Source organism: Copadichromis virginalis, linkage group LG15 (genome assembly GCF_057382275.1).
Source record: "Copadichromis virginalis isolate Kocher_CV1m ecotype Utaka linkage group LG15, C_Virginalis_male_GT1.1, whole genome shotgun sequence".
In the NCBI taxonomy this organism is placed as follows: domain Eukaryota; kingdom Metazoa; phylum Chordata; class Actinopteri; order Cichliformes; family Cichlidae; genus Copadichromis; species Copadichromis virginalis.
The window spans coordinates 24,221,177-24,238,705 of record NC_140632.1 but is presented as its reverse complement, the minus strand read 5'-3'; the positions used below and the strand labels follow the sequence as shown (position 1 = coordinate 24,238,705).

Below are 17,529 nucleotides of genomic sequence, written 5' to 3'. Positions count from 1 at the left end.
TAATCGTTGTCATTTCTCTTATTATCAATGCCTGCTCTGTTTTGTCAGAGGGTCCTGCTGCTGCTCTCTTTCCATGTACACCCATGGAAGGGCGGGGAGGTCCCAGATCAGAGTGATCTCGCCAAATTTAAATGACTTCACTTGCAATAACAATCCTGTTTTGACTCAATTGGCCCTGACAAGGCTGCTTTATTGCTTTCTCAGCAAGTTAAACTGTGTGTAATGTGATTATAATTTTATTTCCCTGTACTTTAATGGATGTGTTTTTAATTCCCTTACATCCCAGAGTTTTGCCTGCCTATTTGTCAAGTGAGCCAAGCGAGACACACGTGAAATGAGCACTCACCTCACAAAAACAAATCAGTCTTTAACAGCCATGTATTAAAAAACGATTATTCTTGCTACCAAAGATAAACATCCCCCTTAAAAAGGGTGTTACTGATTGAAAATGTCCCAGGTCAATTTAACTCCACAGAAAACCCAAAGAACTGAACAGCATCAACAGGTCACCTGTGTTCGTGTTGCCTCCTTTGTACGGCATTGAGCCGATGGCCCGCAGAAGCGCCGGTCTGGTCTGGTGTTCGTTCAGGTTGAACTCAGTCCTGGCGTCATCACTGTACTGGACCACGCCTACCCGGGTTTTTTCCTCGCCGATATGAAAGGCTCCGGCAGCCGCAGAGATGAAGGAGCGTATGTATTTGAAGTTTGGCCTGCCCACGCTCCAGGAGCCGTCCACCAAGAACACCACATCGCCGATGACGCTGGCAGAGCATCCTGCAAAAAAAGTTCAAGAATGAAAAGGAAGAAAACGCTGAACATTAAACAGAAAATGTAATTTTTCTGCCCCCATATCTGAGTAATAGCCTTGGACTTTAGGTTTATTCAGTGGCAGTACTTTCTCGATAACGTTAATATTCTTTGTTGAGACTAAAAAAAACCCACTCAGTGTTATTTTAGATTAAATAATGATTTGCATTGTTCCACTTTTGGCTCTCTCGTCTGAAAGTCAATTTGAGTGGATTTGTTTGGTTAATGCTTGAAATTAAGGCCTGAGGGTTAAACTAAGATGTCAGTAAATATCCCACTCATGAAGTTGAATCCTGTACATGTGCCAGAAAAAGCATTTGCTAACAAGTGACTCAATGAAGCTTCAGAAGTTGCTGGCTACATCAAAGATCATCACGCCAAACAGCTCAGCAGTGCTGGTGTTCAAGTCCTGCCACTGTGTAGACCTGAATGTGGATGTTTCTTCGGATTTTTGGGTTCTTCTCTCTAACGTTAGAACCTTCAGCTTCCAGTATAAAGTGGCATACTTTTAGTTGCCTAATCCTAAACTTTTAAACAGACCTTAACCACTAAAATTTTACTTGGGGGTGTTAAGATGTTGGATTTACTCGCATTCACTTTTCTCAGCTCAGCATGTTTTAAAGTCATTATTTTTTGTTAATTTAGACACTGTTTGTTGAACCAGACTTCATTGTCTCTCCTCTGCCCTGCTTTCTGGGAGTTTCCTCGTGACTTTTCCCTCATGAAGAGAAGGAAAAATCTGCACAACCTCGTCATCGTGTGCAGAACGGGGGCCAGGGCAGCAGTGGCAGAAGCAGCGCTCTTGTAAATCAGCATCTGTAATGGTTTCCACTTCTCTCAGCACTTCGGGGCTGGGTTCAGCTCACTCCCACAGCTCCAACAGCAGCAACCTCCCACCACACCTATGACCCCCGCCGCACTGAGCATGTGCAGCTTCCCCCGTATTGGCATAACTGCTCGGCAGGGAACCAAATCGATGACCAAATCCTTCAGAGATTTATGGGGGCCTAATTTTGATTATTGCTATACAATGGGGTGTTTGTAGAGCCTTCCTTCACTGCTAAGCTCACACTGATGAACACCGCCCAGAAGAAAACCCACGAACAAAAAGTCGAGGAGGTATGGCAGTGGATTTATGACTCATCATTATCTGAGTAGGAAGTGAAACCCCTGGTCAAACTAAGGTGTGTAATAAGTGAACAAAAGTACTCACTGGCTGAATCTGAAGAGTCTGGTTTCCTGGAAGTTCCTCTTGTGCTTCCACTAGATTCAACTGTAAGACAATGAAACAATCGCGTAATTACAAAAGTCAGTTCATATTATCTATTGTGCTGAAATTATCCTCAGGAAACCCAATATCTTTACAGTGATGACATGTTATGAATCATTTTCTGTCACTGTTTTTCTTCATGTGAAGGCAGACCTCTGAAATCAGCCCAACTCTTGTGTTTTAAATTTCCCTACGTAGGATTTATCCTCTCATCAGAGGGTTTCTTGAGCAATTTTTCCTTTTTCGTGATGCAACAAACTTCCAAATGAGCTCCCAAATGGAGAAACTGTCAGGTTGATGTCATAGTTTGTGTAGGATTTCCAGCATAGCTCAAGCTCAGAGGGCTTCTCAGATCATCAGTTGTCCCCACCAAAAACTGCTGCCATGATGTCAGTGAAGACCTCAGTCAAAGCCTGAAATCTGGGTCAGTGTCCCATTTCATACTTTTGCTTGTAAACATCATAAACATGGTTTAGGCCTATCCCTGGTTTGACAATCCGAAGAAATCCTTTCTTCCTCTGAACACCAAAGTGCTTTACATTTTATTTACAAGTTGTTATCTTTAAATGTCTTCAGTCTTTTCTATTGGTTGATTTTTAGCTACAAACCTCTCCTTGGAGTGGTTTCCTCTAACTTCTGTTCATGTATGAGTAAAAACCATAATCAGTATGACTTTATTCCTCATTGTATTTTACAATTGTTTGGTCCGAAACAGAATTAGGCATAAAGGGTACTTTTTGTAAATTCTTTCTTCCTTTTTTTTAATGATCAAAAATGGTAAAAAAAAAAAAAAAAAAAAAGTCTTTATATGGTGTTAAATGAATCTGAACTAGGGCCAGGCTTAAAAAAATATCTAATACCTCTTAGTGCAATAAGATGGTGCAGTATGTTAATACAAACATTATTTGAAGGTACTTTTTCAAAAATGACATTCTGCAAAATGTACATAGATCTTTCACCAACAGGGGCAATGTGTTGAAATGTGTGCTGCTGTTATCCTTTGGTATCTGCCCCCTAGTGGTGAACAATTTAGTAACATGTTAGTAAGGGTGATTCCAAAAACTACCTTTAATTATGCTGTCCCTATCTCCTGGAAAAATCTGAGCTGATTACTATGTGGGAATTTAAGTCGGTGTTATAGAACTGAGAAAATAATATTGGTAGACGTTGTGTCCACTGACTGTAGCGTTTGACAGTTGTATTTGTGTGTTTATGCTTATATCAGTTATCTTTTAGGCCAGGTAACTCTTGAAAATAGGTTTTTAATCTCACCAAGACCTTTACCTCAATAATAACAGGCTGTAATATTTCAAAAATGTCTTCAGCCAAGTGACCAAAGTGAATAATGAAATTTTATCTTTTGGTGCTGGAACTGTTGATTATGGTAAAGTAATATAGAGGAAAAATGTTGATGGAAATCTGTGGTAGACACGCTACAGGTTGCTGTTTTCCAAGTGCAGAAGAACAAATTGTTTTTGAATTGCAAAAGGGTCAAAAGAAGCGATGCCTACTTATAAATTCTCATTGCACAACTTAATGTAGCCATTATTTTTGCACAATACAATTTGAGCTGCTCTTGTGTCTTTTTTCTGTAATTAGGTAGTGGTAAACTATTCAAAAAATTCTGTAAATAGTAAAACCCCTCCCTTCTGCATTAAAAAAACTCACCTTTGAAGTCATGTTGTTCATGCTGTTCCTCGTGCCTGTTTTCAATTGTCTTGTTTTTGCTTTCGAATTTATGGTATCAATGAGTAAGCCAAAGACAATTTTCTGTCTCTCCTAAGTAACTCTCAGACTAATAACCAGTAAAAGCAGCAGTTGAGAAAAAAGGCTCACCAGCACGATTGCTTGGTGGATTTTTTTCTAGAACTTCTGACCATATCACATGGCACCAGCAGAATGGAAACTGTATACAACTGGAATCTGTCCTGGCTGGCTCCCTGTGCTGCAGATTTGCTTAAATCTGTCAAGTCAGACTTTTAGTCTACAGTTTTTAACTTTGGCAAAACTAAAAATTGTCTTAACTGACTCCAAATGTCATGCTAAATGGACCTTGTGGTGAGCTTGCTTTGTGATTTACTGTTTCCAGGATAAAGAATTAAATACAAACCTATTTTTAAGTCAAATTAAAGCAATTTAAATAAAGAAATACATTTGAGGTTGTTTCCTTGAATGACGAACAGTCTGCTGTACTGAAACACCAAAATACTGAAACGAATGTAGAAACCGAGCAATGTTATTAACATATACTGGTGAAAGGGCAACACCTGGCAGGTGTCTCTCTGTTATCTTCCACACTCGGTGTTAGTTTTTAGCTTTTTTTTAAGCTTTTTACGGGACATCTGGCATTGATTTCCACAAGCACACAAATGCAGAGACACGGTGACTCACGTGTGATCTGGCCGGAGATGGGCAGACTCTGCTCTGATCCAGAATATGCAGTTATCGTTACGACATAATTCACATCTGGAGTCAGGTCTGAAATGGAGGTCTTAGTGGCAGATGCAGGCAGAGTAAATTCTTTTGTTGGTTCTTCTACAAGAATGCACAAAGTCAGAGGGAAGTCATTAGGAAACTATTACATGACTTGATTTCTCCAAGAGTCAATACAGGGCTTCAGAAAAACCTGATTTCGACTGCTGACCCGGGGACTGGAATAGCCATGTAAACACACAATAGTACAATCGATTTGATAAAAAAACAACTTTCTTTGTTACTATAAAACACACATTATTTTAACCCTTTAATTCCCCTGAATGTTCCATAAGATGAATGCTAATTATTTGTTAAAAAATATCTTAGCCTCAGCTAATAGAAATGAACAATATTAACAGATTATATTTAATGTCAAAACTTTCTCTAATATTTCTGTGCCTCTAATAACTGAAACTGTAAAACTTACAAACTAATTTTCAGTTACTTTTTTATTTAACAAAAAACAGAAACGTAAAAATATTTACTGTTATATATTAGGCCTATTTCTTGACAAAATATATCAACCTTGGTGTTTATCAGTTACCCATCCTAGCTTATTTATTTAGTATTTGTTTTTAACATCATTTGAAACGTTTCTAGGTTGACCTTTTTGTAGGTTGACTTTTTTTTTTTTTTTAATAAAAATGACTCTTGTTTTGCTATCTCAGCAAAAAAAAAAAAAAAAAAAAAAAAAAGATAACTGGCTAATCTATTTGCTAATTGACATGAATAGAAAGGCTAATGTTAAAGTTAGCTATATGGGCAGTTAGTCAAGGTATGTAACTGTTATCCTTATTTCTTAGTCAATATGGAAGTGCAAGCTACAGTTTTGGGGTTTGGTTAGCTAGCTAATAGTATGTAGCTGTTACAACTTGTTGTTGATGAATATACATATTAAAGCTAATATTAGTTCTGTTACTTAGCTCGTTCAGCAATAGCAATGATATGTCACATCCACATCATAGCCTCATCAATTTAGTCCTTGTAAAGCCTTCATGTTGAAAAGCTAATAATCTCAGTACCTGTTTCTTGTCAGAAAAGATCTGTTATTGAAAGTAATATGCTACTCACTTAGTACACTTTCTTAAGATGGCTTTTGAATAGCAATTGCCAATAAATAACTAAACATTACCTCTGTTAAATGAAAAAAAAAGTGTTTCACTTACTTTTACTTACATGTTTGTATTTAAACTGATGCTAGTTTTGTTAACTAGCAACAGTACGTCCCTTACCTGTCAATGATTTAATAGTTCTGTTAATTAGTGTCTGTGTTTGATCGTATGTGAGTGGACGTTAATTCTTTTAGTTAGTAACAGCACATTGCATACCCCTGTGAGTGTTTGAATGTTAGTTAGATGTAAATGACATATTTTTACTATCTACATTTGACTTTGCTGATGTTAGCTCTGTCAGCTATTAAAAGTATGTCTGTGTTTGATTGTATATAAGTTGATGTTAATTTTAGTTAGCAACAATAAGTCACTTACACCTGGCAACATTTAAATATATATAAGCTAAAGTTAGTTCTATTACTCAGTGTATGATGTTAGTGCTATTTTTTCCATGCATAAGAAGAAACTTGTACTCACGTAAGTTTTACTAACAATTTTTGAAATTATATAGAATACAGAAGTCTTAGTTGAGGACATTTTACTGGGTTCTGAATGATGATTCTGAAATATGAGTTGGTGACTATCAGCATGCAAACTAATGTTAGTTCTATCAGTAAGTTAGTATAATATAGTACAAGTATATATACTCTAAGGCTGTGCTTTGTGAAGATGTTGAAACAGCACATGGTCTTTCTGAAAGTGGTGAGTTATTTTGGGTAAAGTCTTGGATCATTTGAAATAATAGCTCTTCTTTTTAAATCTATGCATAAATATCTCAGCTATTACATAAAAGGTCTTACATGTGCATAACTGAGCTAAAGTAACACAGATTGCAGTTTGCAATGTCAGTGCTGGCAAAGTTCAGCGCTGGCAACCGATGATAAGATTTCTCCATTCATAATGTTTTTCCTTTTTTATCATTAGAAGCTCCTGGAGCTAAACTTGTGTCTGCAGAAACCTTTAGATAATTGTGGTAAGTGCTGAGTCCTGTCAGGTTGAGTGAAATCTTTATGACACTTGTAATGTTACAGGCATGGCACGACAGAACCTGCAGGTTTAATGAGCACCAACCTGTGTCTGAGGTCACTTCTATTCTGTAACCCTGTATCCTCGACCGTGGTCTCCTCCACATCATTTCCACTGAGTTCTCACTTAAAATCTTAAATCTTAAGTCTGATGGAGAGTCCACTGTGAAGAAAAAACATCAATGCAGTTAGCACTTTATCTTTAAGAGCGAAGTGTATTGTAGTGATCATTATAAAAAAGGACCAACAGTCAACACTTCCAAGGTGAAGTTAGACAAGTTCACTGTTGGTGCAAACAACACAAGACGCACCAAACTACAAATGAGAGGAAAGCCATTTTGAAGACAAAAAAATGACCTCCGTTTGGCTCGTGTGGCTACAATCAACAACTCAGGCAACAGACCAAGACAACAAACACAACACAACGGTATCTAAAACTTAGGAGGGACACACAGAGGGTTCGTATATGAGACCTGGTGAATTTTGGGCGTGATCATGAATATGGAAGCAAAAAACAGGTCAAATGAATTTTAAGAGCAACAAGCGATGGCATGTATTTAAAAAATGCGTTTGAGGAGTCTTTATTCGACTCGTATGGGATTTACCCTCACATCTTTTATGTAACATTTTAAAATCTTTGTTGATTGGTAAAACCAGAGTTATAAAATTAAGACAACAGCATCTAAAATGGAAAATTCAACATCAAACACTTAAGACATGAAGCATAATCAATCATAAATGGTATTACTGACACCATTCTTCAGCCACATAGCTTTATTGTGAGACTTTTTTGTTTTTATATCCTGACATTGCTAATTCAATCTTATTAAATGAACTTCATTTTTTTAAAAATATTGCATTGATTCAGTTTAAATGGGGTCCTAAGGAACAAAACTTTTAAGGAATTAAAATTTGAATGATGACTGTTTTCTGATTAAGATTTCACTGCTATTACCTGGTGTTTAAATTTGAACATTAACAACTCAACATACAGTATTTCCCAACTCCATAATTACATGGCGATCCCTAGACGGAACAGCCACAATCATAATGATAATAATAGTAATAATAATAAAATATAATTATATTTAAAAAATATTCAATTGTTTTGGCCTGTGTTTGCTTCCGTACCTCTCATGGATGCAGATAACAACGCCTTTTAAATATTTTGAATCCTGAAATGTTTGTGGCTGGTGATGTCGTTTTTTTTTTTTAATTTTGAAAATCACCAGTCACGATCTCCTCCTGTCAGCTAACTCCAACATGGACTGACGGACATCCAGCAGTCTGTCCATGACCTCAATCCAACACAGGATGTTGAATTGACCAAGAAAGTGCTGATTATACAATGGATAAAGACCGGAGTCATCACTCTCATTGTCTCCATTGCAAACCTCATAAAAGAATACACAATGTGAGTGCAGACATGTGTACATCTTTTTCTTATGTTTCCAAAGAATCTACACCAAAGGTTCTTAAACTATTTAAGTCTAAAAAAAAGGATCCATAATCTACCTTTGTTGGAAATTTACCATACAGTTAAGACTCCAAGAATACTTCTAGGATTCGGATCATAGTTTAAGAACCACTGGTCTTTGTCATGTTAACCAGCAAACCAAATTGACATGGAGGATAATAATTATATTTATTCACAGAGCATGTCTCTAAACGTATGTTATCAACTTCTTTCCACAAGCAACAAAACAAGCAGATCATGCACGTGTACATGAAAAGTTGTTGACAACAACTTAGGACAATGAACAAAAAGTTTCCATGTACACGAGGGACCACAGACTGTTTTTAAAGAAATATTTTAAAATGATATTCTTCAGGTTGGGGTGCTTATTTATGATGCTCTAGCTTGCTATCAAGATAATACACAAAGATGTTGACTCTAACTTGGTGCTACAAAAAAGGCATTCAGTCACAATATGGCTTTAAATAGCTGAATATAAACACAACTGTCTGTCTGCCTCAGGCACAAAAGCAGAGACAAATCTGTTTCTATAACAGGAAGTGTAACTTTGTTCCTGACAAATGAGAATAACGGTTTTCAGTAATTTCTTTCTTGTCAATAAATCCCACACAAAGCTCCCAAGTGGTTTATATTTTTCAAAGTGATTGAGTAATTTCCAAAAACAGCTGTTCAAAGCTGAAGATTTTGGCGAACATACAGGAAAGCACACATTTGGGACTATATTTAGAGGCAGATTAACACAAATATGGTGTCCATGTTTGCCAGAATCAAAAACTGAGTCCATCAGTGTTCCGAGGTCTACAGTGGAGCTCTATAGCAAATAGAAATATTAAAGAAGGTGACTTATTACCAGAAGGAAACATCTGCTGTTAGTTTGGGTCTTTTTGTGGGATTGGTTGACTGTAAAGAAAAATGCACGATAAACCTCTGCATGTAACAAACAGGTGGAAAAACTGTGTCTAGTTCTTAATCTTTTCATGCTGCAGGAAGTTTATCAGCACATGTTCGCAGCGGGTAACCTGAGCTCCGGAGTTTGTGATCATCTCATCAACCTTTCCAGCTGCACGGATTAAATAAATCTAAATACAGATGATCTAGCTACAGTTTATAGATTAGCCGGGATTTCTAGACCACCAACCAGTTGTTTTTATGTTAGTGTGGGGGAGGGGTGAAGAATATCACTGTAAAATATTGTCGTGAAGCCAAGACCTGGGGGGTCAAGGCTTGACCGGGGAAGGTTACAGGACGTTAAAAATGGAGGAACCACCAACCTGGTGAATCAATTCAAGGGCCGCGTGGGGGAGGGGGCCGCTGCTTCTGTTTCCGAACGGGGGGTATCACAGCCAAAAACTACCCGACAAACTTCAGCTTTTAATCCAGACACACACTGTTACCATCCACACGCACATTCATCCACATTTTAAACACATCCAGGGCTCGGTTCTAAACTGATTTTATTCTGCAGTTCTTGCTCTGAAATGGGACTGTTTGGAGCCGAGCCCTTCCCGTTTGGAGGCTTCTTTGTGTTCAAGGTGTTTCAGCCTTTAAGTCCGGCCCTAGCATCAAACTATTGTGGAATATATGTGACCCATTACTGTGCCGTGACCCCTGGAAAGGCAGCCAGGGCCCCCCGTTGGGACATTAAAGACAGAGAGGGGGTCTCAGGAGGTCAGAAAGTCTCTTGGAAAGGAGAGAAGAAGAAACTTTCCTTCTTTCTTTTTTAACTGTGCTTTCTTCTGCTTTTATTCTGGGATGATCCAGATTTCAGTGCAGCCAGTTGTCTCCTGTCCTAACCTCTGAAACCTCTGGAAAATAACGCGAAACTCATATTTTGTCTTTCCGTTCCATCAGGAGAAAAGACGTAGGGAGGGCTTTTTCCTCCCTCCTTTTTTCCTCTTCTACTTTTTTAAAACTGGAGGAATGTAATCTGTAGTAAAATGCAGTCGGGGATTTCGAGCAACGGCGCCACCTGGCGTTAAAAACTTAGACTGCATTTAATTTTAATCACATTTTTTTCCTTTCAACATTTAAGAACAAGACTGCTTTGGTTTTCAATTACAGGAAAAAGGTGATGATATTCTCACCGTATATCTGATTTTTTTTTTGTTAATCACCAACATGAAGCCACATCTAACTACACAATTAAATCTGAGCTGCATTCGTGCTCTCATTAAAGTTGAACTTCACGGTTTGACATGCTTCGAAAACAAAAGTAATAATACAAAAACCCTCCCGTCTAGAAACTCAAACTCAATGTATTTCAAGCTGGGGTCGTTTTTCTCTTCAAGCAGAAATTCTTGATGGAAAAGTGAATCACTGGATCACAAAAAATCATCAAACAGAAGTTAAAATCAGAAGTTCAAACAAATCAATCCACAGGTACACATTTGCTTCAGTGATTTTTTTTATTCATTTAGACTAAAAGTGCAGCTACACACAGCAGGCAGAGGAGAGACAGAGGTGAGAGGAGGTGGAAGAATTCAGATGTGTTGAATTAAAAGAAGTGGAGGAGGAGGAGCGGCTTTACCTTGCTCCTGGGCCTGAGAGGAGGACAGCAGCAGTGCCAGGACGGCAGCAACCGCTGCCAGAGAGAGCCTGCTCTTCATCTTCGGCTCCGCTGGTCTCAGCAGTGCATGAATGAAACTGCGAGAGGAACCAAGGAGGCAGTTAAACTCCCTCAGGGCTTCATAAGACTGTTAATCCTATCTGAACGAGAACCTCGGAGCTCATTAATCTTCATTCAAATCTACATCAGGCTGAAAAGTTATCAGAATACGCCGCTTTGGAGAGAGGAATGAGTCTGAAAGTCATCCTGACGCTTGAAAAAGTTCCACAAGCAGCGACAAAAGACTTACACGACAAACTTCATATGTATAAATGTGTAAAACTCGCCAAAATCTACATATTGAAACTTTTAAAACTTCCGACAAAAATCCCACAAAAGCAAATCATTAGCTCATCTTTCCCCGTAAAATTCCGTTTTTCCACTTTCTAAAGGAGCTCGAGTTATTGTTGCATTAACTCTGCAGACTCCAATCAAGTATTTCATATCTCCGCCTGATGAAAATGACCCACTCTAACGGGCACAAAGTCTTTCCATTTTATCTTAATGGCGAGTTGAGCCGTAGCGCCGTGCGCAATTACGCACGGCAATGTCGAGAAAGAATCCACGCATTCACAAAATAGTCCAAATAAATATAGAAATGAATGGAATATTATTGAATTCAGATAACTCAACATTTAAACCTGAAAAAAGCCTGTAATAAGTCGTGACAAAAATAATCCCCCACAGATGGTACCAAAAATGTAAAAACCATGCACGACTGACCTATAGAGATGGCTGGCTGAATTTTAGTTTTGCTTAAAAAGAAAAAAAATTAAAAGGATAAAGGTTTCGCTGTAGACCCCCAGCCCGACACAGGGGAGAGTGAGGTGGTACGGAGTTGAAGTCAGGGCGCTCCGCGGATTTCTGCTTCCCAGACGCGTCGGCGAGCCTCCTTCCAAGTGGGAAGAGTCTCCACACAATCTGCTACTTAACAGGGGGGCTGCTCCCAGCTCTGCCTACCCCGCCGCGAGCTCTTACGACATCCAGCCGGGCCAAAAGTGATGTGTAACCTCTGAAAATGCAGCACGGAAGGACTCACACACTCGGAAACTTTTACATAGTTTTCTGCATTCCTTTCCGGTGATGAAGGGCTTCTGTGCGTCTTGGCCGCAAGGAGACAGCAGCAGAGCGGGGTCGCGGGGGATTAGTGGGGGAAAACTGTCAGAGGTTTTTACCCACTTTAAATTTTGTGAATCAACGGGAAAATATTACACAGTCTAGTAAACGAAACCCCGCGTCAGTCTTTTCCTTTTTAATCTGGAGTCCAGGGCCGGAACTGAAGTTTCTGGGGTCCTGGCAGGAGCTCACTAAACTGGAGCAGCTGCTTCAACTCAGTTCCACTCTGTGATCTGAAAGGTTACTCATAATATAAAGAATATACATGCAGTGTCTTAAAGGAAGTCCAGATATTTATTATATTTTTTAAAAGGACAGGATGTAGATTTTACTATAATAGCTCCAAAGTTGATCTGTGGCTTCCAGCATTCATCTGTTTTTAAGGTATCCAAAATAAATTGTTACATTATCAAGACTCCACTGTATGATACTGGCAACTCTGGTGTGCAGAGGCAAAATGACCCCAAAATTATTAACTTCCCCCAAATGATTACATGTTCATACACTCCACTTAGACCATCATTGATTTTAGTCTTACACAGCACCCTATGAGTCCTAAAATATTAGGGCACTGAGGGATGGTACCACCAGTACTTCCAACTGAACCTATAATTTGGTACAGTAGATACCACAAAATACAGTAACTGACAATTTGTCAAAGCACATAAAAAAAATCCACCCTTATTTCTAAAGTTTCTGCTCCCAAAATTTGTTAAAGTAACTCTGAAATTGCTTGGCTGTTGTAATCCTTTGTTATGGGGCCTCTTTAATTATTATTTTTTAAACCCAACTGTCAAAACTTTCTCAAATTCAACGCAGCAACCTGAGTTATGATTTTCTGAACATTGATATTTTCCAACTTTTAAGGGTATCAATTAAATTATTTTTGCTATCTTTTCCAAAAATATCCAAGTTTTCACAATTTTAAAGGTACAGTGTGTAAAACCTCACCAATGGACAAAAGACTGCAATCAACTGAGTTCTGTTTTTTTAACTCCTCCCATTTCAACAACAACAGAATCCTAACTACAGTGGTTGCTGTAGCTCAAACAAGTCTGGCCACTGTTCATCTGTAGTGAGTGTAGGCTGTCAGCACACTGTTTACCTCAGCTGTCATTATGCTGGGTTTCCACATCAATTTACTCTGGAGTGTGCTTTTACATTTTGAATAAGAGTCGATGATTAAGAAAAGCTCAGTTCTGTCCAGTGATAGCAGTAAGGTGTCATTGGAGGAGAGTGGGGATGTCCTGAACTTTTCTGAATTAACTCTCATATAATGTGAGAATGCAGTGTATATATGAGAGGAAAAGTGTGATTTAATAAAAAAATATTAACTGGCGAAATGTTAACTTACAACCAGCTGTGGTTGTTGTTGCTTAGCCGGCCCATAGCTGTCTGCAGACGGCAGGGTTGAATGTCTATTCTACTGACGATAAGTACTTTTGACTATGTTGGCAATAAATGATCACGAGCTGAATGTTGATGGAAAAAGACTAATCTCCATGTTCACTATTTCCATATGAAGGAGTTATTATTTACACTCATCCAACTCACAAAATACACGAGAACTGCATATTTTACCTTATGTTTAAATGTTATTTTGCTGTTGCTACTGTTATTGTATTATTGTAAGGTGACCTTGAGGGTCTTAAAGGTGCCTATAAATAAAATGTATTATTAATATTGTTATTAGTAATAGTAGTTGTAGTAGTAGTAGTAGTATATTTTTCTAGTTTGATTAACGATAACAGACATAATCTAAAGTTTTTATTTGATACCAACAACAAACTTCTTCATCCTCCTCACTTTGCTATCACTCCAATATCTTCTAATGACTGCGAAAAAATTCACCGGCAAGATCAATAGTATCAGATCACAGCTCAAGTCTGTACCCCTTTAACCACCCAAGTCACTCACCCATTTCTGTTGTCTGAGTTCAAACCATTTCTTCAATAGCTCTTTTGGATATAGTCTCACATATCCGCACTTTACCCTGCCAAACCGACATTATGCCTCCTAAATTCATTAAAGAGTTTCTCCCTGTCATCTCCTCCAGCTTCTCTCTATTGTCAATCAGTCCCTTTTTATCAGTCAGTTCCAGATTACTTTAAAACAGCCGGCATCTTTCCTCTACTAAAAAAACCCTCCTTAGATCCCACTGTTTAAAACAATTAAAGGCAAATTTCCAAACTCTCATTTATTTCCAAACTCCTTGAGAAAGTTTATGCTTGTCAGCTCCTTCAGATTGTTGAAGGAAACATCTTTGATAAATTCCAATGCGGTTACAGACATTATTGAAAATTACTAACGACAACCTTATGCGCTCGGATGAGGCTGAACATCCCATTTTAGTCCTGCTCGGCTTATCTGAAGCCTTTGATACTGTTGATCATGCTACTCTTATTAGCAGACTACAAAACTGGGTTGGCATCAGTGGCACTGCTCTCAAATGGTTTTCTTCATACTTATCAAACAAATATTTCAGAATTCATATTAATCGATGTATATTGTAATCTGTAATGCTCGTATGTGGAGTGCCCCAGGGCTCAATCCATGGACCAGTTCTGTTTCTTTTATATATGTTACCGCTGAGCCAACAAATTGATGGTTTTATTGGAATCTCCTACCACTACTATGCAGATGACACACAGTGACATTTTTCTGTCGAGCTCAACAACCTCTCCTGTCTCCTGTTTTGATTTTGTTTTTTGCCATTATTAATGGGATCTATTCTAATTCTCAGTTCCTGTAGACCTGAGGTTCCAGTGCTCAGCCCAGGCAGCTAAGGCAGGTATTCAGTACAACGGCCCCCTCACCAATAATATACAATCATCTGCTAAAAACCTCGGTATCACTTTTGATCAGCAGCTGAATTTTGAAAATCATATCTCAAAGATTACCCAGTCTTGTTTCCTTCATTTGAGAAATATTGCGAAAATCAAACTTTTAATGTCAGTAAGTCATCTTAAACTTTTAGTACACACTTTGATTATTGCAATTTACTTTTCACATGTGTCTCTCAGTCCACCAAAGCTCATCTTCAATAGGCAGCAGCAAGGCTGCTAACAAAACTAGCTGGCAGTCTCATATTACACCTATCCTTGCATCCCTTCACTGGCTTTCAGTGTAATTCAGGATCTACTATAAAATTCTGTTATAAACTTATATAGCTGCTTATTTACCTGAGCTTCTAACATCTTATCCATGCAGCCGACCTCTCAATCGTCTAACCAGGGCCTTCCTATCCTCGTTGTGATTTTAAAAACAGAGGTGATCTGTGCTTTTGAGGTTGTAGCGCTCAAACTGTGGAACAGCCTTCCTCAGTCAATCAGATCGGTTATTTGTTTTAAGCGAATGCTGAAAACTCTTTTTTATAGAGTTTCATTAATCCGTTCCCTTCATTCGTTGCCATAGTTTGAAACCATGTGTGTATTTATGTGTTTGTATGTTTTAACATGTACATTTATCTTCAGTGTGTGGCTCTTATTTGAACTGTGAAGCACTTTGTAACTCTGTGTTTTGAAGAGTGCTATATAAATAACTTTGTTATTATTATTATTTATTTATTTATTTATTTTATGTTTGTTTTAGAGCCTTGGCTTCAGTTCAGGGGCTATATAGTTTGAAGGAGCTATTTATGGTCTTGATATTTAAAGTAACTTGTAAGGTTTACTACATATGTGGTCCATCTCTAGGCAACTACCCAAAACATAATTAGACAGAATGACGGCATTCATCTCCTCCACGTGGAAGCCACGGCAACGTGGCGGCTTCCACAAACCTGCTCCTATGTATTTTTAATAGATTAATTCTAAGTTTACAACTACACATCAGTTTTTAAAAGATGTAAATACACACTAATAAATGGATATTTATGAGCATACAAGCTTTTTTCCTGTTAAATAACAAAAAAACAAAACAGAAAAAGACTCACTGTAACTTTAAGATGAAATAAATCTTAACTCGCAACTAATCTAAAGGTAGTTGTAGAGCCCTCAAATGTATACATGTGAGCTTGTAACAATCCTAACTGATGAAAAACTAGGATTAACATGTTACAAAAAACTTTTGTCTCAAACCAATAAACAATATGACAAAAAGGCAACATAAGAAAATCTGTTACATTTACATGTCACATTGACAGGCATGTGTTGTATTTAGCATATGTAACTAAACAAAAATGCCGTTACGTTTTTTAAAGGACCTTTTTAATAAGAACTGAAGTAAAACCTTCACCAGGAGGGGGCAATGTTTGACCAGTGGATGTCAACCTCCTGCGCCATCTTGTGGAGCAAATTGGTATTACACAAAAGTACAGCCCAGCCCTAGTTTACCTTCATTTGGTATCTTTTAGACACAAAGGTTAAGTGGTTATTTTTACACAATCTGTGTCAAGCTTTTGTTCGGTTCCACTGTGGTGGCCTCTTTTGACACGGGAGCAGCTCAAGGTAGATTTTATTACATTTGGTTACTTTTAAACTATTTTAAACAAAAGGTACAGGAATGGAGTGCAGCAATGTTGTTTAGAAATAAATTGTATTGTGTTATAACCTTAGTGTCTATCATACCACCATTTTTACAACAAAATCAGCTGTTAAATCATGTTCAACGAAATGAAGAATGGACTATTTAGCACCTCCTGGAGGCTGAGAAGCTCTCATCAGCTCAGGAGAACAGCAGCACAGACACATTTCCAACCACCCCTGCTGCTTATTACTTAAATATTTCTCCAGCATTAGTGTTATTTTATGCAGACAGGTAGCAGTTACTCTCTTTGTGTCTCTGTCTGTGGTTTTCAGCACTGTTTAATCACAGAAGCAGCATGTTATCTTTCACAGCAGATTCCTTTCTGTTGGTTTTCATTCAGATGGGAGCTGCAGCTCATCTGGGTACTTTAAAGTGTTAAATGATCTGTGGTGGGTGTGGGCTGATAGCAGAAGTGGCCCGGGGCTGACATGCTCGGGTGAATTAAAACAGACAACAGAGAAGAACCCACCCAACAGAAACTGCAGATGAACGTGAGGTCTGTGCCAAGAGAAACATGTATTCTCAGAAGGTTTCTCATAGTGCTCCCTGCTGGATTCTCCTTTCTCTTATTTTTGCACATATACACGAACACTCCAAACAATATCTCATTATTAAGAAGATTAAATGTCTCATTAATCCTTGCACACAGATTACAGAGGCTTCACTGTCAGTCTGTCCTCAAGTCTCTGTTGATTTATTTGGATATGGCGCCCTCCCCTGGCAGAAGAAAGACATTTTTTGTTGCTTTTGTTCGAAGTTTTCAAATCAGTCAAATATGAGAAAGGCTCCCACATGACCACCCCCAGAATAATTAAGAAAAAGAATAATAACTTTACTGAAGTTTATTTAATGCAAAATTTTACATTCATATTATGAATATTTTCTGAGTTAAATGCCCTCAAAGTACATAGGAGTGGGCTGAAATGCATAAGGACAATGAAAAACAACTGAAAAATAACTTTATGCTCCGTTAAAAACTGCAAATAAATATTACACGCAACCCAAGAGTCACAATGCAAAGACTTAATCTTGCAGTTTGTTTTTATATGAGTATCAGTATCATAGTTTAACAGCTGAACTGCACCCGTTTAACATCTGTGATGCAGAGGAACCGA

At 38.1% G+C, this 17,529-nt stretch overlaps 1 protein-coding gene across 1 annotated transcript in view; it reads right to left on the bottom strand.

Annotated features, from left to right (window-relative positions):
- col12a1b (collagen, type XII, alpha 1b) overlaps positions 1-11,699 on the bottom strand; it is a 152,607-nt gene extending 140,908 nt beyond the window's left edge. The window contains exons 1-5 of the mRNA XM_085432637.1: positions 10,694-11,699; positions 6,736-6,852; positions 4,469-4,612; positions 2,021-2,080; positions 511-774 (exon numbers count right to left, since the gene is read on the bottom strand). Of these exons, the coding sequence (XP_085288763.1) occupies positions 511-774; positions 2,021-2,080; positions 4,469-4,612; positions 6,736-6,852; positions 10,694-10,772 (664 nt within the window). The 5' untranslated portion in view covers positions 10,773-11,699. The remainder of the gene's footprint in view (positions 1-510; positions 775-2,020; positions 2,081-4,468; positions 4,613-6,735; positions 6,853-10,693) is intronic.
- Between the last annotated feature and the right edge of the window lie 5,830 nt (positions 11,700-17,529).